The 26,153-nt window shown below is 45.4% G+C and overlaps 1 protein-coding gene across 1 annotated transcript in view; it reads left to right on the forward strand.

The window, feature by feature from the left end:
• LOC124620006 overlaps positions 1-26,153 on the forward strand; it is a 219,216-nt gene that overhangs the window by 59,479 nt on the left and 133,584 nt on the right. Inside the window, exons 2-3 of the mRNA XM_047146671.1 lie at positions 20,829-21,026; positions 24,848-25,065. Of these exons, the coding sequence (XP_047002627.1) occupies positions 20,842-21,026; positions 24,848-25,065 (403 nt within the window). The 5' untranslated portion in view covers positions 20,829-20,841. The remainder of the gene's footprint in view (positions 1-20,828; positions 21,027-24,847; positions 25,066-26,153) is intronic.

Raw genomic sequence — 26,153 nt, forward strand, 5'->3', positions numbered from 1 at the left:
ACTACTTTGCATACACAGTGCAGCAACATCCTCAGACGGAAACGTATTGATCACCCGTTATACTTCCCGGAAAGATTGCGAGATTTGATCGCTGGACTGGAATGTCTTCACCGCTGACAGTTCAGTACACCACTTCCAACGAACTATTCGTAAACTGCCCTTAACAAATACCACAACAACAAAACAGGAACACAGTCAACATGGATATCCGTCAGTAAAAAAGACACGCTCAAATTCCCACAGAGCCCAAGGAAATTTAAAGCTATCAATCAACACAGTGTGTCACTTTCGTCTAAAACTACCTCCAGTTAGCTAATGGCTCGACGCTCAGCTCTCTTTACGGAAAAAGTCCACGCTCATTATTTCACAACAATAGCTGATAAAAGCAAGAAGGCGGCAAAGCGGTTTTGGCGCCCGTGCACGCATTTGCACCGTCGAATGCTTCGTAAGCTTTCCGTACTGGAAAAGTAACCTCGATGACCAGGGAGGATCACCGACTCCAGAGCTCTGAAATGCTAACCACTTCAATACACAAATTCCGGCCTAGTAGGCTGCCGGCCGACCGCTCGATTTCGCGGGTTCCAGACCAATGTACGAAATTAATGAACATGTAGACCTTTCACCCAGTAGGAATCAGCAGCAGAATGTACACCTTCTCATTGGCCATATCCTGCTCATGCTTGCAGCGCTTCTGTAAGGTGCTGCCTCGTAGCAGGGCATAACGAGACTTTTCTGCAATAGATGTTGGAGACACTGGTCAAGCTGGGGATGGCGCTTTTTACAAGAAGACGTACTGGTGTGACGAACAAAGCAGCATATGTGAGGGAATGGTTTGTGGGCAATAACATTCCTGAATTGGACTGGCGCGCCGAGAGTCCCAAACTGACCCATAGAACTGGTTTGGGACGAGTTACAACGTCGACTTCACTCCAGATCGCAGCGTGGCTGCGGCTCTTCAGGAAGAACGGGCTGACTCCTCAAAAGACATTCAGACAGCTCACTGAAAGTGTTCCCAGCCATAAAGGCGAATCGTGCACGCACCCCACATTAATGACCGCTAACAGTGTGCCCTGATACTTTTGATCAGATAGTGTTTGTAGACCGAGGTACAGCCATCGCGACGCTTTGAAAGCAGAATACCAGGTACACTACGAGGATGTCACAACTGACGGTACTGACTTTTAGTGATCGAGCCTCTATCAGAACTTAGCTGCATCCCACTGTAGGGGATAGGGCAAAGGTACGCGGATACGAAGTGCAAATGCTTTCAGTCTCGAAGACTGAGAGAGAGGTAGGTTAGGCGCAGACAGACAGAGAGAAAGAGAGAGAGAGAGAGAGAGAGAGAGAGAGAGAGTTTTAGAGGCGTGACGAGCGGCTGGGACGTGACGGCTGACAGAGGTACTGCTACGTAAAGCACGGGGTTGCCGCAAACACAGGGCGCTGCGTACAGTTAGACCCGCGCGCCGGGCGGAACACGGTAGATAGCGGCCGCCCTTCACACTCCGGTGTCTGCTGCAGCTGTCGCATTATCACTCGCATCGACACAGTGAACCACTGTCACCTCGAGGAGGCAGATTAGTGTGTCATGTCCCGTCGACAACGAGGTCATTAGATACGGAGCACAAGCTCCCATTCGGGAAGGATGGGGAAGGAAATCGGCCGTACCCTTTCAAAGCAACCATTCCCGGCATTTGCCTGAAGCGATTGGGGAAAATCACGGAAAACCTAAATCAGGATGGCCGGAAGCGGGTTTGGACCGTCATCCTCCCGAACGCCAGTCCAGTGTGCTAACCACTGCGCCACATCGCTCGGTACTGTCACTTTGAGAAAGCATAATCTGCCAAGAACGCGATCACAGACACAGAATGTATACGCAGCCGCAAAAAGAGAGTTGCGAGACGAGACGTTTGTTTTTCGTGCTTGACACGCACAGTGCGCGTTGGACATGGCAGTGAAGGGCCTAGAGTACTAGACTCCGGTCATGGAGGTTCCAAGTCCAATCTCAAATAGGAGCAGGAATTCTTCGACGTCCTCGTCCCTCCAGTATGGTCCTAGGTCCATTCAACCTGGTATCAAATGAGAGCGGGAAATCTTTACCAGAGTTAAGAGGCGGTCGGAGCGGTGGGCCAGACCTCCCCCCCCCCCCCCCCCCCGGCTCACCCCGGTGTTCGGCCAAATCAGATTTATCAGGCTGTAACAGGCGGGTGTAGCAACGTTCTCGAACTGTACATAAACTCTGTATGGTATACGACAGCCCGCAGCTCGTGGTCGTGCGGTAGCGTTCTCGCTTCCCACGCCCGGGTTCGATTCCAGGCGGGGTCAGGGATTTTCTCTCCCTCGTGATGGCTGGGTGGTGTGTGATGTCCTTAGGTTAGTTAGGTTTAAGTAGTTCTAAGTTCTAGGGGACTGATAACCATAGATGTTAAGTCCCATAGTGCTCAGAGCCATTTGAACCATTTTTTTGGTATACGACAAATTACAGAATATTATACACGCCTCACGTCTGTTTTCCGCAGAATCAAGTCACCCTTCAAAGAGCCGACGAACGTGGGTATCTTTGGTGCTGCCGTGTTCTCATGAACACTTGGCTCGCACTGCTCGTACAAATGTAAGGTGAGCGGGAGATCCGTCAGTCTTTCCGGCTCGCTCTGACGATGGCTGAATGGCTTACAACAGAGCAGGCAAAGACTGTTTATGGCTGAAGTCTCGCAATTTTATCGATCAAGTGAAACGCCACGAGAACATAAAGATTTACGTGTAAAACAATGCTTTGCTCTCGTCCATGAGACAAAGCTTAAGCTCAGACTGAGGAAGACAAGGGAAGAAAATTGGCTGTGACCTTTCGTAGGAATCATCCTAGCATTCGCCTAAAGCTATTTAGGGAACTTGCGGGAAAAGTAAACCAGTATGGCTTGACGGAGTTTTAAACCTCCGGCCTCCCGAATGCGCCAACCCGTTCAGTTTGTAAGGCGAAAATGGTACGCCACTGTGGATGAATTCCTATTCATATCATTATCTATCTGATACTCTGTATATTTCTTAGGAGTCTACATGAAAGGGCAATTGGCGTATAAAGTAACATTTCGATCCTACAAGAAGGAATTACCCGACGCGGAATATAATCATTGCACCGATTTTAGGCTCGTTTGTGCATAACCCGATAGGCAGACATGATCTTAGTTGTCTGCGTCGATTGGAGGTTCTAAAGAAACGTTTCTAGGCGTCTTGTGCAAGGAAAGGTCGCTTTTGTCTTCGTCTCGGAAATGATGGGCTTGTTTTTCCTAATTTGTGTAATGAGTATTATCAGGGGGATTCACAAATCATTCTTAAAGGTCGTGGTCTAAGTCTGCTGGATTTTCTTAAAAGTTAAAAAGACTTACCTTGGACGTCAGGCATTTAACGCTAAGTGGGAAAGCGTAACGAGAGAATCGTTAGTGAGAAACAGGGAATAATTAATGAGAACATCCGTATCGAAGTCAAATGTTGATCACTGAACTTGACAGATTGAGAGGCCTCAATATTATACCATTTCTGGAGATACTTGGGGTTCGTGAAGTCGGAAATCTTTGCGCAGAGAGTAGTCAGGTCTTTGGGACGGGCGTGGTGTTTTGAAGTCGGAAGTCAATAATTCATAATTATTTACAAAGCTGTTGTTTCATTAATAATAACTGCCTGTGGTTCAATGATCGGGTGAAGGCCCCTCAATTGGACGCCACTTTGGTGATTTGCAAGCCCTTAATCTACCCCACACAACGGAGGGAAAGATGACCTACAGTTTAACACGGAATCCTAACCATTTGTCATTCATGGATACTGCTGCAATGGTTGAGAAGCGAAGGCTAGATTAACAGCTGACTGCAAATTTCAGTGATCTGACTGGCATTCGATACCGCGACCTCTCGGTTTCCAGGCACGTGCTTTACCGCCAGTCTACCAGCCCGATTTGTTATTTCTATAAGGGAAGCTTGCAACATTTCAAGCGCCTTTCATGTGTATGGGTATGCAGGAACAAAACTTATGAACAACAATTAGCAAAACTAGGCATCCTGGAATACTTGGTAAAAAGCTGTCTTCAACCCAAAAGATTGTTTGAACACCATAAGCATGCTTCTATTGGAAGTAGTATTCCGTTTCCTTCCTCCGATCTTTCAACTGGATTGCCCAGCCAGTTATAGGGGGCCGAACCATGGCGCAGTTCGGCATTTTACACATTAACAAACATTGCCAAGGTCGGGATAGCTAAATCTCATTATCGAGAGATTAGTTGTGGTGGTTGACCTCGCCGGAAACACGTGCTCGATAGCACATCAGTTCCTAGATTCGGCAAGGCGCTGCGGCTCTGGATCGAATCCGCCCAGCGGATTAACGGCGATGGCCGGTTTTTAGGAGGTTTCCCACATCCGACTAGATGAATACCGTGTTATATTCACGCCTTCACTCAGTTACGCGATTCGCAAATATTCGACAACGTACTCTCAGTTTCACATGGGCAGACGCAGACGCAAGCAGATGGGATATTCAAATTCTGTTCCGAGGGGAAGGGGGTGAAGGGTGGCGAAATGAAAGGTATCCGGTCATCCACTAGCACTAACATTGCTAAATCGAGATTGTCACGTCGACCCTGTGATTCGCGACCCTGTGATAAGGCCAGCAGGAGGAGCAGAAGAAAGGAGATGAAGAAGAAGAAAACTGCGTGTATAGTAAAAATATTTTCAGATTATAGGAAGATATGGTGGGGACAATCAAATCAATCTAAGGACTCATTTATTTATTTGGCTATACAGACATTATAAATTCTTTAGCCAAAAATGTACCTGCATTTCCACAGCATCGGCGTGTTCATAAAAGGCCGACGCTGTTATCTGTTTTTGATGTTTATGAAGAAACCGAAAATCGCTCTGATCAAAATCATTGGCGCACAGCAGACGTGTCTGCGATTCCTAGCATAATCGCTTTATTGCGGTGTGCGTTTATTGCGGCGGGCAGAGTGTCGAACAGGAAGACAATAGCTGAAAGTAGGCAACGGCTCTCGTGCCTAATGTGCGACTTCCACCATCACAACAGCTGACAAAGCGGACTGAGCGAACCACGCATTTCACGACGCTGATTCATTTCCCACTGCCTCGGCGTAAGCTGTTTCAAGGATACGCCTGCTCCGCGGTTATCAACCGTGGTAGCCAGCAATCGTCCGGCGACGCGCCTGAGTAACGTGAATAGAACATTCGGCTAACGGAGTAGTCGCGCTGGCTAATGGGATTGCAGCGAGAACCCTCTGATACCGCGCTGCCACCTTCCGAGCGAGCGTTGGTTAGCATTGCGCTCACACACACCGCAGTCGTGTGCCGCAAGCCGATAGCAACGGAAGCTCTGCTGTGTGTGCCCGCGCTGATGATTAATGGCTGCCGAACTTGCACATGACACGCTGTGCGCTGTCCTAAGATGACTCGGGTAAGTCCAGAGGAGCTATTAAGCGCTAAGCAAACCTCTCATGTGCACTGTGTCGCTTGTACCTGGATCTTGAATAGTTGTAAGGTATTGTTTGCACCGCACAGTTACTAAGAATGCTTGCAGTCGTCGTTGTAGGTGTAAAATTGTTGTTTCTCGTATTTCTAATTGCAAGAGATTTGAGGACGGGACATCCTAATGTTTACAATACAGGTTTCCTCATGAATCTCATATACAAGAGTATGACATAATACAATGCATAAACAATATTAGAGTCGCCTCATTACGTTGGTGTGATAGTTTTTCTGTGAATTAAATAGTAAGTAAGTTGTATACTAACACGTCGCAGGTTTCAAAAGAAAGAAACGGATAAGACATCATTCCCTCCAGAGCGTCAAACAAGTGAGAACCCATGTTGGAGGTAAACTGCATCAGGTAACAGCCGAGAATGATGAGAATGGCGCGAAAGGATGGGTTTCGTATCTCCCTCTCGCTCTGGGGCTGTTTCGAGCCGATGTTTCATGACGCAAAATCAGGTAGAATTTTATACGGTCTGCATACCATTCCACCTCTGCTTCGATTAATCACGGCTTTCGTAATCCGCTATGAATGCGCTTTAAAAAGAAACATTCCAGCAGTCGACCTAGTGTCGTCTTTTCTCCATGAATTCGGTGTATCACTACAAAGCGTATTTCCATACATGACGAGCCAACGCCATTTATTTCCTGAAGACAAACAATACTATGGAGAAGTACTTCAAGATGACACTTCACGATAAGCTGCAAGACGAAGATTCTTATGGTGAAAACATTCTATTGATTAATTTTTGTATGAAACGATCGGTGAACCTCTCCTATTCCGCCCATAAACGTTACCCCCAACACGACCTTATTTAAGGTTGAATGAGGTGGTGAAAATAAGGAAGGGAGAGAGAGTTGACTACAGTAGGGGAAGGGGTGGAGGAAGACACGGTTGCACCATAAAACGCACGCCCATGGTAGGCAGCGAAAACCTCGTAATTCCGTTTTGTTAAATTTTGCAGAAGAAACAAAAATGGTTTCTTAAAAAATAAAGTGATATAGATGAAATTGCTACATGCGTAACTAAACAGTGGAAGCCTAGTTATTGACATATTAGACAAAACTTTGAAAATGAAGTTGCTGGAATTGCCAGGTTTTCATTGTCTACCATATACATACATATTCGCTCCTGAAGGGAAAGAGAATGAAGGAATAGTGGTAGTACAGGGTAGGGCATTTCCAATCTTCCCACGACGTCAGTGAGACTGAAGTGAAATACGTAGACCAAATGACCCTAGTGGATGTTTATGTTAGCCAAGTGAGGTGTCACAGTGACTAAAGACAAAGGGCTAGTTTGTAGGACGAATGACAAAAATCCCATACGTCTGTTCTTCTCCTGACTGTACATAAAGCAAATGCCAGTAAGGGCCCTTTGAAAATACTACGGGAGACAATAAGTCCCAACCTTGTCGAATCAGAGCCAGTGCACCTAATGACATCGACGTCGACGGCACGTCAAATCATCTTTCTAAACCTTTCTCTCGTCTGTCAAAACATTCGACAGAAATGCGCCCTCATAACACACGGTGTTATGCCTTTGCAGTAGAGGAGAATCGGATTTAAGCTTCTGCTGTGGGCGAAGCTACATCATACCGAATGGGAGGACACACTCCAGAAGTCGCCACTGCCTGTCCCAGAGATAAACAGCTGGCGCTGGCAGGTTTTCACTCCGCGAGGCGTTGAGAACGCTGCTCCAGGTGCGGCCCCGCCGGCTCGTTATCATATTTCCTCTTATTTAATTCATCACGCCGCGCGCGGCCGGGACAGCAACCTCGACTCCGCTATTCACAAATTCTCATTAAGCGGCGCTACCGCCTTTGCGCCGCCATTTTGCTTCATTTGCACATTCTTCTCCCCTTCAGCGCTCATTTTTATAAACTTCCAACGCCTTAGTGCGCGCCAAGTTCGTCAACATATTTCTTCGAGAAACACAAAATGAGGTAAAAAGAACAAAACAGCTGATGTCTGAAAACAGACACTCTTTAAAATATTCATTCCGGAAGTTTTGGATATCTCTTGACTTGATATTAAAGTTGCTTTGAGTGTTTCTTACTGTTGTATCCGGCTATCTATACGCACCACACACTTCGAGCGTTGTCAGCATACAAAACCGGCGGCGCAGTGGCCAACGTATTACGTTGTAGTGACGCAGGTGCACTCATTTTTTCGAAGCCGAGTTTGTGGTGTGATAGGCTACGTAGGTAGTCAAGGCGAATTACAGGTGAGTGCATTTAAAGGTGATTCTCTTTGAAATAATTAAGCTACACTGCTTCAATCGCCAGATCTCCGATATGGTAACGGACATCGGTTAAGCGAATTTTACATTAGTATTTTCTGCGCCAATATTTTCCTCGGTTTATTTTGTATGAACTTCCCTCTAATAATATCATATACTTTCAGATTTGTTTTCCGAGGGGGTCTGCGTTAAGCAAAACACAATTTTATGCCGCACGGAGTGGCCGCGCGGTTTCACGCGTGATGTCAAGGATTGCGCGGCGCCTCGCGCGGGAGGTTCGGGTCTTCCCTCGGGCGTAGGTGTGTGTGTTGTTCTTAGCATAAGCTAGTTGATTTCTAAGGACCGATGACCTCACCAATTTGGTCCCTTAGGAATTCACACACATTTGAACACACAACACAATTTAATCTTTTATTTCTCAGACATGTTTCGCTGAAGTTTCAGCATCATCATTGGGCTTCTATTTTCTTTATTGTTTATTGTTACCACTTTCTGTGGTTTTCCTGGGATTTTGTGTGCTTTATTGTGCTTATTTTCTTTCACAGTGGATCATTTTTTTCTGGTTTTCCCACTGTGAAAACCTGCAGTATGTAACTTTCATTGCCACTGTTTACAAACCGCGAAAAAGGGAGGCGGGACCTGAAAAAATTACAAACTGTGAAAGAAAACAAGCGTAATAAAATACACAAAAAGCCACGAAAACCACAGAATGTGACAACAAGAAAGAAAATAAAATCCCATTGATGATGCCGAAACTTCAGCGAAACATGTCTGGGAAATAAAAGATAAAGAAACGGTAAAATTGTATTTTTCGCTCAATGCGGACCCTTCCAAAAAGAAATATAGTTGTAAAGCAAACATGAACAGAAGAGCTTCAACCTTAAGACGAGTATCCCCATCTTTTATTATTAACGAACATAAATCAATTTTCCATCATTAAATAGTTTTCTGTCTTAGCCAATTTCTGACAAAGTATCCTTCGTCACATGCCTAATTTCTAAATCGAACACAAACGCGTATTTCTGAGCAAGACATCACTTACTCGAAAAACTTAATGAAAAACATTGCCTATAATTTCAGTGTTATCGGTACAGATGGCATATTTTGTTCATTGCGCACAATATTTCCATCCATGAATAAAGATACGCTGCAGCGTAAAACTGATGACAAATAATTGAGATCTAACGATTGTAGCTGCGATGCGGCTATTCCGACAGATTTATTCAGTAATTCCACGTCTACCGGAATGGATTCTCCTACAAAGCCACGACTAGTTCTCTGTTAGATCCTTGGTGTGTATACAAAAAGTTCCTGTCATTGGAGCAAATTTCCGTTCAGGGACACTGTATAATATGTCTCGTGTTAATTCGTATGAACATTATGCTATTACCTTTCTTCCACCTTTTTTGTGAAAGTAGCCTACCTAATAAAAACAGTCCTCGCTGATCATTCGAACTATACTTTGCTGCAAGTAACCTACGTACTTGCATTTACCCACTACGAACTATTAACAAGACAAATAGACTGGTGTGTAAGGAATACGACAAATTAATAGATTACTTGACAACCAACATCCACAAATAATTAGAAGTAATGTTTTGGATGTATGTTGGGCATCCGATCTAATTTGTGGAATTATAGAGGGAAAAGCGAGAAAATTATGAAGATGCCAAAGGAAAAATCCAACGTTTGGAATTTATTTAGAGTAGCAAACTGAGACGTCCGACAACGTACAAAAGTGGTTGACATTAAGCGACGTACTGTTATGTTGACATGGTTATGTAAAGTTGAAACACGACTGATCGAGAAAGAGATTCTTAGAATGGAAGCGGGGAAAGATATAATATGACCCAAAGAAGATACTCCGCGGTGAGGTTGGACAATCTGAAAATGACTATGTTGCAACGTAGTTTTGTGATCCCACAAGATAACTACGCACGGAGGCGTTGAGCGGAGGCCAAAGCTTGATAGTGGACGCGGAATGGCTCGGTAATGACGCCTGGGAGTGCTGAAGTTAACTCAGCTGCGAGACACCTAGCGTATCAAGTCACGCCAACAGTAGGGTCGGATGCCTCCGTGTAGGCCGAAGAGAATGCTCCCACTTGGCAACGGGACAGACCGGCAGGCTGGCTGGCTACCGCCGACGAGGGCGGAGCGGTCCCACTCATTGTTCCGGGTTAACTGGGCTCGCTGCCTGCGTACAGTTAAGTTGGCGCGAGCCGCCTTCCGCGTATCCCACGCTGACTCACACCGAACGTCGACGTTTGCTGCTGCTACCCGGCCATACACCGTGTGAAAATGCTGCGGGATATCTTATCTGACGCCTGTTCAGCAGCGGGCCAGAAGCGAAAGTACCGAAAGAGCTGGCTCGCTTCTGGCGCACCTTCCCCGTCCTATCTACGACATCGTGCCTTTCCTGCTGCGCAATTAAGATCCGTTTCTCACGCGATCGACGCGCTGCCGCGCACTGCGCTTTGTTAATGTGGCGGGAAGACTCCGAGCTCGAAAACAGACTTCCGCGTTAATTGAGATTCCTCGCGATGATTAACACAGGGATTGCTTAACAGCGCAGTACACACTCTAATAATGCAATGAGATTTGCAGCAAAGAAAGGGCATTTATCAAGTCCACATCAACATGTCACAATATGACTATGCACGAAGCGAGGGGAAATAGCCTATTACCGATAGGGGAGGTGTACTGTGGTGAGTGTAAAAACATGAGTGAAAAACGAGAATAAAGTACCGGATGTAACACGTTATGTACTGCACAACATACAAACGTCCTTAGGGTTATCAGAGACGATAAAATATTTGGGTCATTTCTGAAATAAATCGCGAAGATATTTAAAATTTCGCATCTATAACCAGAGCATATTTTTCGTCCTATCTCAAATACAAGATATTCATAAATGGAAACTTCCTGGCAGATTAAAACTGTCTGCCGGACCGAGACTCGAACTCGGGACCTTTCCCTTTCGCGGGCAAGTGCTCTAGCAACTAAGCTACCCAAGCACGACTCACGCTCCGTCCTCACAGCTTTACTTCCGCCAGTACCTCGTCTCCTACCTTCCAAATCTTACAGAAGCTCTCCTGCGAACCATGCAGGACTAGGCACTCCTTAAAGAAAGGATATTGCCGAGACATGTCTTAGCCACAGCCTAGGGGATGTTTCCAGAATGAGATTTTCACTCTGCAGCGGAGTGTGCGCTAATATGAAACTTCCTGGAATATTAAAACTGTGTGCCGGACCGAGACTCGAACTCGGGATCTTTGCCTTTCGCGGGCAAGTGCTCTACCAACTGAGCTACCCAAGCTCGACTCACGCTCCGTCCTCACAGCTTTACTTCCGCCAGTACCTCGTCTCCTACCTTCCAAACAACGCAGGAGAGTTTCTGTAAAGTTCGAGTCTCGGTCCGGCACACAATTTTAATCTGCCAGGAAGCTTTGTATCAGCGCACACTCCACTGCAGAGTTTAGTTCTCATTCTGATGTTCATAAATTCCCCCTACAAACTGTTGGACGTGCAGAGGGCATTGTGCCAAATAATAATTCGAATGATAATCCATATACACTGAAGAGCCAAAGAAACTGGTGCATCTGCCTAGTATCATGTAGGGCCCTAGCGAAGACGCACAAGTGCCGCAACACGACGTAGCATGGACTCGATGAACGCCTGAAGTAGCCTGGCCGGCTAGCCGCGCGATCTTAGGCGCTGCTTCTCGAGCGGGAAGGCGTGCTGGTCCCCGGCACGAATCCGCCCGGCGGATTAGTGTCGAGGTCCGGTGTGCCGGCCAGTCTGCGGATGGTTTTTAAGGCGGTTTTCCATCTGCCTTGGCGAATGGGGGCTGGTTCCCCTTGTTGTTGTTGTGGTCTTCAGTCCTGAGACTGGTTTGATGCAGCTCTCCATGCTACTCTATCCTGTGCAAGCTTCTTCATCTCCCAGTACCTACTGCAACCTACATCCTTCTGAATCTGCTTAGTGTATTCATCTCTTGGTCTCCCCCTACGATTTTTACCCTCCAAGCTGCCCTCCAATACTAAATTGGTGATCCCTCGATGTCTCAGAACATGTCCTACCAACCGATCCCTTCTTCTAGTCAAGTTGTGCCACAAGCTCCTCTTCTCCCCAATTCTATTCAATACCTCCTCATTACTTATGCGATCAACCCATCTAATCTTCAGCATTCTTCTGTAGCACCACATTTCGAAAGCTTCTATTCTCTTCTTGTCTAAGCTATTTATCGTCCACGTTTCACTTCCATAAATTGGTACACTCCATACAAATACTTTCAGAAATGACTTCCTGACATTTAAATCTATACTCAGCCGGCCAGAGTGGCCAAGCGGTTCTAGGCGCTACAGTCTGGAACCGTGCGACCGCCACGGTCGCAGGTTCGAATCCTGCCTCGGGCATGGATGTTTGTGATGTCCTTAGGTTAGTTAGGTTTAAGTAGTTCTAAGTTCTAGGGGACTGATGACCATAGTCCCATAGTGCTCATAGCCATTTGAACCATTTTTGAAATCTATACTCGATGTTAACAAATTTTTCTTCTTCAGAAACGCTTTCCTTGCCATTGCCAGTCTACATTTTATATCCTCTCTACTTCGACCATCATCAGTTATTTTGCTCCCCAAATAGCAAAACTCCTTTACTACTTTAAGTGTCTCACTTCCTAATCTAATTCCCTCAGCATCACCCGATTTAATTCGACTACATTCCATTATCCTCGTTTTGCTTTTGTTGATGTTCATCTTATACCCTCCTTTCAAGACACTGTCCATTCAGTTCAATTGCTCTTCCCAGTCCTTTGCTGTCTCTGACAGAATTACAATGTCATTGGCGAACCTCAAAGTTTTTATTTCTTCTCCATGGATTTTAATACCTACTCCGAACTTTTCTTTTGTTTCCTTTATTGCTTGCTCAGTATTCTGCCTCAGTTACACTAAGTCGGCGAGTGCAAAGAGTCTCCGCGTACACCATAATTATTACTCTACCACGCAAACATTTAGAGTTACACTCTTCTGGTATGTGACATTTCCAGAGGGTGTCCACTGAGGGCCGAACCGCACAATAACCCTGGGTTCGGTGTGGGCGGCGGTGTGGTGGCCTATTGTGGGGTTGTGAACCACTGAGGGCTACGGCGTGGCGAAGCCTCTCCGTCGTTTCTAGGTCCCCAATTTAATACACACACACTCACAATGTCTGAATTAGTGCTGGAAGGAAATGACACCATGAATCATGCAGGGCTGTGCATAAAACCGTAAGAGAACGAAGGGGTGGAGATCTCTTCTGAAAAGGTCGTTGCGAAGCATCCCCGATATGCTCAATAATGTTCATGTCTAGAGTGTCTGATGGTCAGCAGGAACGTTTAAACTCAGAAGAGTGTTCCTGGAGCCATTCTGTAGCAATTCTGAACGTGTAGAGTTTTGCATTGTCCTGCTATAATTGCCAAGTCAGTCGGAATGCACAATGCACATGAATGGTTGCAGGTGATCAGACAGGATGCTTACATATGTGTAACCTGACAGAGTCGTATCTAGACATATCAGGGGTCCCATATTACTCCAATTGCACAGGTCCATCCGCTCTATACAATCAGGCAACATGTTTCCAGTAATCAACAGTCCAATGTCGGTGTTGACGAACGCAGGCGAGGCGTAAAGCTTTGTGTCGTGCAGACATCGAGGGTACAGGAGTGGGCCTTCGGCTCTGAAAGCCCATATCGATGATGTTTCGTTGAATCGTTCGCACGCTGATACTTGTTGATGGCCTAGCGTTGAAATCTGCATCATTTTTCGGAAGGGTAGCACTTCGCTCACGTTGAATGATTCTCTTCAGTCGTCGTTGGTCCCGTTCTTGCAGGATATTTTTCCGGCCGCAGTGATGTCGGAGATTTGATATTTTACCGGATTCCTTATGTTTACCGTACACTCGTCAAATGTTCGTACGGGAAAATCCCCACTTCATCGCTACCTCGGAGACCTCGGAGATGCTGTGTCCCATCGCTCGTGTGCCGACTATAATATCACTTTCAAACTCACTTAAATCTTGATAACCTGCCATTGTAGTAGCAGTAACCGATCTAAGAACTGCGCTAGACACTTATTGCTTACATAGGCGTTGCCGACCGCAGCGCCGTATTCTGCCTGTTTACATCTCTCTTTGGTTCTTCAATATGCTAATGGTACCCTGTTTCCTGTATGACTTCATGTCCATTTATATTATGGAAATTGAAGCATTGTCGAAAATATTGACAGCGATATCTTGTCAGTATCAATCTCAATAACAGGCAAAAATCGTCGAGATTCTCGGTCCCCGGAATGGATGATCTGTCTATATACCCACTAATCAAGTTTGTACGGAACCGTCAGTGAGAGAGTTCTTCACGCACCTGGTCAGTTCTTTTTATTTTAAAATAATCCATCTCTGATTTCCGTTTCTCAGCAAAATCCACATAAAAATATTAACTAACGCCTTTCTCGTCTTAATGTGAGTGCATATGCTGCTTATGAGAGTTCTTTCGTCGTCGAACGCAGGATAAACAGTTGGTTCCCCCTTTCTAATTTCGGCGGTGCTTATTATAAAATTAGCGGAATGCAAACTGTCTCAACTGCTGCATGTGATACATGCTCCTCGACAGTCATCATTCATTCCATTCTGATGAATTCTACACGCGACTTCCTTATCCCCTGCTAATATTGCCCAATACATTCCTTTCTGAGTGACAACTAAGACCGCAGCTCATCGGCTCCGGCAACTACCCCCCGCTCTCTCTCTCTCTCTCTCTCTCTCTCTCTCTCTCTCTCTCTCTCTCTCTCTCTCTCGCAACCTCATCCTCCCGCGTGTTTTGTAGAACCGGTAGAGCCAGTAACAGGTGTACGCAACGGCAACTTCGGAACGTGACGTGAGCGCCTAATTTAGCGCCTGATTTGGTGGCATTCACCTTTTTAGAATAATTTATCATCTATTAGGGCTGGCCAATTTACTACTACCTTCAGTGTGACTAGACAGGACTTAAGCTTTTGATGATTTGCAGCTTCCGCATGACAGAGCCGAATATTTTACATCTTTTAGGTTCTGAAACGCGCGAATTTTCCTTAATGAAACGAAAATGCGCCGAAGATTCAGCTAAGGAAGCCGATTAATGAGAATTACGAACAAAGTCGTTTCGTCGTTTTCACTGAACAAGCAAATGAATAACTGAGATGATGATGTTTACACGTAAGTGAATATAAAGTGCGATCGACACTTAATGAGCAGTTAAGACTCTGAACCGCACCTGACCTCGAACGGTGATCTCCGACTTTCGAGGCAGTACACTAACAATTATCGAACTGCCTCCCTACACCTGTAAGGCTAGGGTTTTGAGTATGCCAGTCAGTCAGTCCGCGTGCTCGGATAGCGCAATCGGTATCGCAGTGCTAACGAAAGCTTCATCCACGTTAGAGTCTCGAAAGAAGAAAGGAAGGAAGATTAGGCTTGAACGTCCCGTCGACATCGGGATCATTAGAGACGGAGCAAAAGTTCAGAAAGTTTCAAGCTTGGGGGAAGGAATTGGCTGTGCCCTTCCAAAGAAACCATCCCGGCATTTGCTTGGAGCAATTTAGGAAAACCACGCAAAATCTAAATCTGGATGGCCAGACGCGCACCGGCCAGACGCGGATCCGAACCATCGGCCTTCCGAATGCGAGTCCAGTGTACTAACCACAACACCACCTATCTCGGTTTCAAAATTTCGTTCTACCTAATTTTCATACAGTGATAACCAAAGAAACCATTCAGATTGTAGATACATAAAATAGGTTCAGACAACGAACAAAAACAAGTGTGTGCTACCAGTTTTAAAGTCAGCAATTTTTAAAAAAGAAGATAATAATAAGTTCCTAACCTTCTTGAAACACAGTAATGTCTCGAACGTTGCGCTCTTTCACGTTTCTGGTATGCGAAGAACAAGTATCTGTCAAAGTACTCAAAACAGCTTTGCGAGAAACAGTACTAATACATACACCTGTTTAATATTTTAGAAGCATTATGTATAGTTAACGGCAGCCTAATTCGTCAATGTCACATCGAAAATGATTAGTTGACTTGCATTCCGCATTCAGTAAGCTGGAACGCAGAGAGTTCATTATTGCATTGTATTATTTTGCTTGGCTAATTCCGAGCACAAAGGCACATAATGCCTGAGTTGTTAATTATGGGACAAGTTCTCGGAACTAACAGTACCTCTGGAGTGAAACTGGGGACACGGTGACGCCGCCGGGTATTCTGGCATACATTACACCAGACGCGTAATTGCTGTTACGTGTTAAAGCCGTCTGAACGCTTCGCTGCGGAGCGAAAACTGAACGGTATCACGACAAGTGCACAAAAAGGGTGTAATTACAAACCATCGAATGCAGCGTAATACAACCCTGGAGCTGTGCAACGCGCTCTATTACTTCGAAATGATGTTATCCAGAGTGTTACACATATGAAAAATTTCTTTTCTGCCGGCCGAAGTGGCCGTGCGGTTAAAGGCGCTGCAGTCTGGAACCGCAAGACTGCTACGGTCGCAGGTTCCAATCCTGCCTCGGGCATGGATGTTTGTGATGTCCTTAGGTTAGTTAGGTTTAACTAGTTCTAAGTTCTAGGGGACTAATGACCTCAGAAGTTGAGTCCCATAGTGCTCAGAGCCATTTCTTTTCTATGGCTTGATAGTTCCGCGTGTAAAAGATCAAATATCTATTTACGTGGGCTACAACCCCAGGTGTGTCCTACGAGTTTTTTCCCGTGGTAACTAACGAATAGCTAAACCCCTGCAGTGTGAAAAACACTTAGCGAAACATTTCACATTAAACTGCAGGTCCTTCTGTTGCTAGCTGTGAGAGTGAGTTGTTAGAACGAGGAAGCATACAAAGTCCAATAGGCCGTTGCCTAATGAAATAAACGGTTATTCTAATCTAACCTAACCTAAGTACATTCAGAGTTTCAGAAGACGACTCCACCAAAAGTACAAGACATAGAGAAAAATTGGCCAGGTGCGGGAAGGAATCACGCTCTGGGGGTTTCGTACGAACTTAATTAGGTACATAGACAGTTCATCCATAACGCGAAACCAGAATCTCAACAATCGACACTGATACTGGTACGTCATTGGTCTCAGTAATTCCAAGACTTTCGAGAATGTTTTAAGTTGGAAGCCGGATAACAAACAGCAAAAGAAATATTTTTCGTGTTATATAATTACTAATTAATTTTTTAAATTTTTTTCCTTTACTTGTACTGCGAAACATGCTTTCCTGCCTTCTAGGTCAATGGGTACTACCCTACAGGTTTTGATAAGTGAGTTTGCGAGTATCAAAATACGTGGCATAAACGGCCATATCTTCTGATTTCATCGACCTAGAAGCTTCAATTTTTTACACCGTCATGGGGCCGTAGACCTGAATATCTGACATATACTTAGCCTGATACGTCTACCCACTCCAGAGAAAAACGGTCTTTAACAGTCGGTTGGCCAGACAGACACACAGATAGACCGACAGCGAAGAAATCCTATAGACATTCCGATTGAGGTAATAATAATAAAAATTATAAAAATTATATACATATACATATTATAAAAATTATATACATCAGTGGATAGAGTATCTCTTGGTTTCGATTCGCGAGACGAGCCCTGATGTAGTTGTACTCGGTAGGAGGCGCGTAACAACATGGAGACAAATGATGTGCTTCGTACTGTCGCATCGAATTAGTTCGCACATGCGTATATACAACACAAGGAACAGATTTCTAAAGGGCTGCTGTCGTGCCTTCCTGGGACTTTCGTATCAACGACTTCAGCGAATCGCACGTTCACACTGAAGTTTGCTGCCTACCAGTATCCATAGTAAGCACCTGTAATGCGCGTTAAAAACTTGGGAGACAAGCTGTATCCACTGAAATGTGGACATTTTCTGGCTTGTTGTTTTCGCACAATCATCTTTGAAACCCCGGACGTAATTACACACACACACACACACACACACACACACACACACACGCGCGCGTGTACGACCTTACTGGCGAAACTGTGACTTCAACAAATGTGTATGTAGTAGAGACGCATCAAACCAGTCAGAAGACTAACAAAAATAAAAAACTATGTGGCACTCATGGAAAAATGGTGGTCAGAAGAAACAAAGCTATTTCTTGGCATCGATTTGAAAGGCGGAACTCGGTAGCTGTTTTAAACGAAACTGGCTTTAGACCGAACTGAATTCTTCAACGATGTTTTTTTCTCTCGTCTATAAGTTTTCCACATATCCAGTTAACTCCATTTGAACACGAAAATACGAGGGCTTGCCACCGAAGTTTTTATATGAAAACCCTTAAAGATTTTTGCATAAAACAGACGATTTTAACTTTCTACATCTTTATTCTTTATGTCTATATATTTGTTTCTCAACATAGTCACCCTGGCGACGAATACATTTCTCCCAACAAGTGACCATTTAGTTGATACCGTCACTGTAGAATGTCTGACTTTGTTGAGGGACCCACAACCTCACCACTGCTTGTACCGCTTCATCACTGAAAAAAAAAAGAAGTCCTCAGAGGTGTTCTGCAAACAGATTGAAATCGGATGGGCCCAAGTCGGGACTGCATGAAGGGTGATCGATGGCCGTGAACCCAAGGTGTTGCGGATCTCGCAGCGCTCGTGTGTTTTCTTTCATGTCATGCTGAAGGAGAGGGTCTTCATGTGTGGACGAACTCTTCGAATTCGAAACTCGATTGTAGCAAGCTGTTTCCCAAGCACCGGCATATTTACGTTGCACACCGGCTTATGTTACACGATACAGTTCCCTGTAGCAGCAGTGGGCTGCAAATATGTTGATATGACGACAAAAGATGTAGAATATTGATTGCGTTTGTATTATTTCAAAAGCTTTAAGAGTTTCCACATAAAAAACTCGAAGCCATTACTTTCCAGCATTCCGTCGTAGCTTACAAAACACTCGTTCGACCAATACTTGAACACTGCTCGTTAGTCTGGGAGCCATACCAGATAGGATTGATAGAGGAAAAAGAAAATATCCAAAGAAGAGCCGCGCATTTCGGTTCATTTAGTGCGTGCGAAAGTCTCACGGAGGCGCTCAGCCAACTGCAGTCGCAGACGCTGCATGACAAACGTTCTGCATTATGGTATGGATTACTGTAAAAAAATCAGAGAGTGCACGTTGCCAGAGGAGTCAACCAATATATTGCTTCCTCTTACGCATACTTCGCGAGAAGAATGTGACGGTAAAATTAGAGAGATATGAACTCACACAGCTGCTTACCAACATCATTCTTCCCGCGAACCATTCGTGACTACAACAGGAATGGGGAAAAGTGACAGTGGTACACAAAGTACCCTCCGGCACACACCGTAAGGTGGCTTGCGGAGTGAAGATACACCTTGTACAGTTATTAAGTTCTGAGACTGGGCTCGTAGCACCGTGGTATAGAACCTTGTCAGAGTCAGTCTCTCTCGTCCCAACAAGAGACAGTAAAGTGCATGCACTGTGAGCAGAATTAAGGTGTTTGTTGTGACAGAGATACGACAGCGCGCGCGGAACCCGAGTATGTCGCAGTTTGAAGAACAGTCAAACATCCAATTCTACAGACATTAGGGAAAAAAGCTTCCAAAATGTTACATATGATGCAGAAAGTTTATGGCGACGTTGTACTGAGTCGCAGTGTCATGTTATGCGTGTATCGATGTTTTCCGCAAGAAAGAGACAGTTTTGAGGAGTCGGCCACAAACGGTTGGAACTGAACGTGCGATGGAAAAGGTTGCAATGTTGGAGCGTGCCAGTCGCTTCCAAATGGTAGACGATTTCTCAGCAACAGTAACGGTGAGCCATGGTACGTGGTACAAAATTTTGACCGATGGTCCGAGGCCGGCCGGTGTGGCACTATGGGACTTAACATCTGAGGACAGGTGTTGCCAAGCGGTTATAGGCGCTTCAGTTTGGAACCGCGCAACCACTACGGCCGCAGGTTGGAATCCTGCCTCGGGCATGGATGTGTGTGATGTCCTTAGGTTAGTTAGGTTAAAGTAGTTCTAAGTTCTAGGGGACTGATGACCTCAGATGTTAAGTCCCATGATGCTCAGAGCCATTTGAACCATTTGATGGTCCGAACATATCGCGTGCTTCGCAGAACGTGTGCCACGCATCCTGACGCAAGACCTGAGTGATGGTCGGATCATAGTGACTTGATCAGTGTTGCTGACGATGATCCGTCGTTTCTCAACAGGACTATAACGAAAGCGTTTCCGGTGCGATCTGCAACTGAAGCGAGAATCCGCCACCTGGAAAAAGGGAAAACGCCAGTAACAGAAAAAAACGTTAAAAGACAGGTCAAAAGGCACGGTACTGTTAGAACTGGTTTCTGCTTCAAATAGAATTACTAACAAGGAATTCATCCCAGATGGTGTAACATGAACAAAATCCACTACAAAGAGATCCGGCAATCTACGCGATTAATTTCGCCTTCATCGTCCTGATCCTTGGCGTGGGAAAAATTGGCTGTTGCTACACGACAACGCCCTGCAGATCGCTCTGTGCTCGTTCAGGAGGAACTTGGACGGTAACATGTCAGTCTCTTGCTGCACCCTCCGTACTCACTTGATCTCGTACCATGCGACTTTGTCTCATTTCCCCGCACGAAAGAACTCCTACATGGGCGTAAATTTCGTTCAGCCAAAGAGGTCGTGACTGTTGCAAGAGAAGCCATTAAGTACCTCCCTGCCACCATGTTTCAGCGGTGTAAACAGCAGCTATACGAACGCTGGCATAAGTGCTTTGCAGCCAACGGCGACATTTTGAGCGAGGATGTGGATCTGTTGAAGTCACGGCCTCGCCTTCTGGCCTTCAGGTCGAAAGACAATTTTAAACAGTAATAAAAAAAAGTATACGCCTTGTTACGCGGCATCTTGTGAGACACTCAGGTTCTTGTGGGTGCCTACACTAAAGGCGCTAGTCTCAAAACTTAATGAATGTAGTAGCAGATGTAAAGTTGTGGAGAGCGCTACAGCTGTCCTCGTGTTTCAGATCTCGACCAGCCATGGGTTGCACACCGCCACCTCTGGTGCTGCTGCTGTTGCTCCTGGTTCCCGCTGCGCTGGCTCAGGTGGAAGAGGAGGAGACGGTTCTGGGGATGACGGAGGCCGCTCCCGAGGACCCGCCAGCGGCCCTCAGTGACGACGCCGACAACGATCTAGACATGTCCGACCTCGCCGCTGAGAATGGGTGAGGCTTCGCACGTGGCGCAGTTTGCCAGCGTACAACCGCATCTAGCATCTCCTTCAGTGCCCTTCCGTCACCGGAACGAGGACCTCACAAACTTTTAATTTCTTACTTTCTCTACTTGGGGGATTATTGTAGACCTTTCGCGTTTCCTGACGAATACTATGAAGGAAAAGTTCTCGGGCGAACGACCGGATCATCGTGTCAGACATTCGCGATATTTCCAAAACAGTAAGAGTTGGCTGTCCAGCCTCCAGGCATCACCTCATCGGCGCACGCGACGAAAGCACCTCTCATTGTCGAATTCTTGTGAATGTCAAATACGACGATCCCGCCGTTCGTCCATTTCGTGGAGGATTGTTTATTCGATGGTCTATCTTAGCATTTTCACCACCACTACCGCCACACTTCTTCGAGAGTTACTGATTATTTAAACATTTGACCACCCAGCACATCCACCTGCTGCGCCAACTCTTTGCACTTCAGTATTCTTTTTGTTTACAACAATCAGCTGGCGCACTTTCCATTTCAATAACAGCCCGAGTCAATTCCTATTCACATTCGGCGACCAATGCTACGTCTTCATCGAACTGTAACACGCTGTCTACAGTCCGCGAGAAGCTACTCCCACGTCGAGATAGACCTTTAAACATCAATGATGACTGGGAGCAACCTTAGTTTATACCTTTCCTGATTTTGATGTATTTTATGATTTCCTCCGACCTTACTGCTCCAGCTTGCTTCGCATAAAAAGAACGAACTACTTTTCTGTCTCTGTACGTAATTTCACACTGCCTAAGCATTTAAAAATAATATTTTGTTCTTCATTATCGTAAGTGTTCTCCAAATTTACGGCTGCAATGTAATTTTCCTTGTTTTTCCTTAATCCGCCATTTTACTATCAACCGCAACGATAAAATTGCACCTAATCGTGAAGCGAAACGTGTCTTCTTCTAATATACTTCCAACTTTCTTCTCCCATCCTCTAAGGAAGAAAGGAACATCAAGGTTTAACGTCCCGAAGGCGATGAGGTTATCAGAGACGGAGCACAAGCTCGGACTGGGGAAGGATAGGATACGAAAACGGCCATATTCCCTTCCACATAACCATTCGGGAATTTGCCTTAAATAGTTTTAGGAAATCACGGAAAAGTAAATCTGGAAGATGGCGATCTGAACCGTCATCGTCGTGAGTGCGAGTTCAGTGACCTGACACTGTGCTACGTCCCTCGGCCTCATTCCTCGATAAAGTAATCAGTCTTCTAATTATTATTGATGCATGTGATAGTTAAGTGTGAAACCACTTACACATGTCCACATTAAATTAAGAACACTAGCCGAAACTTCATGGAAAAAGGAAATCTTTGTAAATGCACCACAGGATGTGGCCTCCCAACATCGGTCGAAAGTGAGAGGTTATTATTATTGTTGTTGATCTGTTCTTCAGTCCTAAGTCTCGTTTGACGCATCAGTCCACTTTAGTTTATCCTGTGCAAGCCTTTCATCTCTCGATAACCACTGCAATCTAAACGTATTTGGAGCTGCTTACTGTAGTCAGTTCTTGGCCTACTTAGAAAATTTTTACCGACCTCACTCTCCAACCCACAGTACGCTCCATACACAGATTAACTATTTACTGTTGCCTCAGGATGTGTCCTACCAGCCGGCCGGGGTGGCCGAGCGGTTCTAGGCGCTACAGTCTGGAACCGCGCGACCGCTACGGTCGCAGGTTCGAATCCTGCCTCGGGCATGGATATGTATGATGTCCTTAGGTTTAAGTAGTTCTAAGTTCTAGGGGACTGGTGACCACAGAAGTTAAGTCCCATAGTGCTCAGAGCCATTTTTTGTGTCCTACCAACCCTTCTTTTAATCAATTTGCGCGACAAATTTCTTTTTTCTGCGATTAGATTCGGTACCTCTTGGATCTAGGCATCTAATCTCGAACATTCTTCTGTATCACCACAATTCGAAGGCTTCTGTTCTCTTCTTGTCCGGACTGTTTATGGTCCACGTTTCAATTCCGTACAAGGCTACACTGCAGACTTTTACGTCTATACTCCGCAAGCCACTGTGCGGTATGTGACAGAGCAGAAGTCCCAATACTCAAATTTACATTCCACGTTAAGAAATTTCTCTTCAACAGAAACGCTTTTTCTGATATTGGCAGTGTGCATTTCATGTCCTCCCTTCGATGGCCGTCATCAGTTATTTTGCTGTCCGAATAGAAAAACTCATCTTCTACTTGTAGTATCTCATTTCCTTCTGTAATTTCCTCAGCATCATCTGATTTAATCTGATTACACTCCATTGTCCCTGTTTTACTTTTGTCGATATTCATCTTATAATCTGTTTTCAACAGACATCTACATCTACATCCATACTCCGCAAGCCATCTGACTGTGTGTGGCGGAGGGTACCTTGAGTACCTCTATCGGTTCTCCCTTCTATTCCAGTCTCGTATTGTTCGTGGAAAGAAGGATTGTCGGTATGCCTCTGTGTGGGCTCTAATCTCTCTGATTTTATCCTCATGGTCTCTTCGCGAGATATACGTAGCAATATACTGCTTGACTCCCCGGTGAAGGTATGTTCTCGAAACTTCAACAAAAGCCATTACCGAGCTACTGAGCGTCTCTCCTGCAGAGTCTTCCACTGGAGTTTATCTATCATCTCCGTAACGCTTTCGCGATTACTAAATGATCCTGTAACGAAGCGCGCTGCTCTCCGTTGGATCCTCTCTATCTCTTCTGTCAACCCCATCTGGTACGGATCCCACACTGGTGACGGATTGCATTTCCTTAGGATTCTTCCAATGAATCTCAGTCTGGCATCTGCTTTACCGACGATCAACTTTATATGATCATTGCATTTTAAATCACTCCTAATGCGTACTCCCAGATAATTTATGAAATTAACTGCTTCCAGTTGCTGACCTGCTATATTGTAGCTAAATGATAAGAGATCTTTCTTTCTATGTATTCGCAGCACAATACACTTGTCTACATTGAGATTCAATTGCCATTCGCTGCACCATGCGTCAATTCGCTGCAGATCCTCCTGCATTTCAGTACAATTTTCCATTGTTACAACCTCTCGATATACCACAGTACCATCCGCAAAAAGCCTCAGTGAACTTCCGATGTCATCCACAAGGTCATTTATGTATATTGTGAATTGCAACGGTCCTACGACACTCCCCTGCGGCACACCTGAAATCACTCTTACTTCGGAAGACTTCTCTCCATTGAGAATGACATGCTGCGTTCTGTTATCTAGGAAATCTTCAATCCAATCACACAATTGGTCTGATAGTCCATATGCTCTTAGTTTGTTCATTAAACGACTGTGGGGAACTGTATCGAACGCCTTGCAGAAGTCAAGAAACACGGCATCTACCTGGGAACCCATGTCTCGTGGACGAATAGCGAGCTGGGTTTCACACGGTCGTCTTTTTCGTCTATCAATTCCGTTCAACTGTCGTATTCCTTTGCCATATCTGAAGGAATAACAACGTCATCGGCAAACTTCAAAGTGTTTATTTCTTCTCCACGAAGTTTAATTCCCTTTCCAAATTTTCCCTTGGCTTCCCTTACTGCTTGCTCAATACAAAGATTGAATAACATCAATAAGAGGCTACAACCTTGCCTCACGCCCTGCTCAAATACCGCTGACACTCTTCCACGCCGTTTGACTGCAGCCTGATTTCTGTACCAGTTATAGATAACCTTCGGCTCCGTGTGTTTTATCCCTGCTACCCTTAAGGCTTGAAAAGTGTGTGAGGACCGAGAATAGACGCGAGTAAGGCAGCAGCTGACGGCGTTATGCAGGTACGGGGCGCCGGAGGAGTGCGACCCCGAGCTGGCGGGCTTCGAGCTGGTGACGGGCTACGTGTTCTCGGCGCCGAGCGACCTGCTGGTCTCGCTGCCGGGCACGCTGATGCTCACCGACTGCCTGGACGCCTGCCAGGCCAACGAGTCGTGCCGCGCCGTCAACTACGAGACCGGCCTCTGCGTGCTCTTCAGCTCCGACGCCGACATGTACCCAGGTGCGTAGGCAGCGGTCATCGCCTGCACCGACACGGTTCGACCGTGGTTTACACGACCCTCACACGATCAGCGTTTACTGCGTAACAATATTGTGTCAATATGTTGTTGTTCTTGTTGTTGTTGCGGTCTTCAGTCCTGAGACTGGTTTGATGCCGCTCTCCGTGCTACTCTATCCTGTGCAAGCTTCTTCATCTCCCAGTACTTACTGCAACCTACATCCTTCTGAATCTGCTTAGTGTATTCATCTCTTGGTCTCCCTCTACGATTTTTACCCTCCACGCTACCCTCCAATGCTAAATTTGTGATCCCTTGATGCCTCAGAACATGTCCTACCAACCGATCCCTTCTTCTAGTCAAGTTGTGCCACAAACTTCTCCCCAATCCTATTCAATACCTCCTCATTAGTTATGTGATCTACCCATCTAATCTTCAGCATTCTTCTGTAGCACCACATTTCGAAAGCTTCTATTCTCTTCTTGTCCAAACTATTTATCGTCCATGTTTCCCTTCCATACATGGCTACACTCCATACAAATACTTTCAGAAATGACTTCCTGACACTTAAATCTATATTCGATGTTAACAAATTTCTCTTCTTCAGAAACGCTTTCCTTGCCATTGCCAGTCTACATTTTATATCCTCTCTACTTCGACCATCATCAGTTATTTCGCTCCCCAAATACCAAAACTCCTTTACTACTTTCAGTGTCTCATTTCCTAATCTAATTCCCTCAGCATCACTCGACTTAATTCGACTACATTCCATTATCCTCGTTTTGCTTTTGTTGTTGTTCATCTTTACCCTCCTTTCAAGACGCTGTCCATTCCGTTCAACTGCTCTTCCAAGTCCTTTGCTGTCTCTGGCAGAATTAAACGTCATCGGCGAACCTCAGAGTTTTTATTTCTTCTCCATGGATTTTAATACCTACTCTGAATTTTTCTTTTGTTTCCTTTACTGCTTGCTCAATATACAGATTGAATAACATCGGGGACAGGCTACAACCCTGTCTCACTCCCTTCCCAACCACTGCTTCCCTTCCATGTCCTTCGATTCCTATAACTGCCATCTGCTTTCTGTACAAATTGT

This window comes from Schistocerca americana, chromosome 6, assembly GCF_021461395.2.
Source record: "Schistocerca americana isolate TAMUIC-IGC-003095 chromosome 6, iqSchAmer2.1, whole genome shotgun sequence".
Taxonomy (NCBI): domain Eukaryota; kingdom Metazoa; phylum Arthropoda; class Insecta; order Orthoptera; family Acrididae; genus Schistocerca; species Schistocerca americana.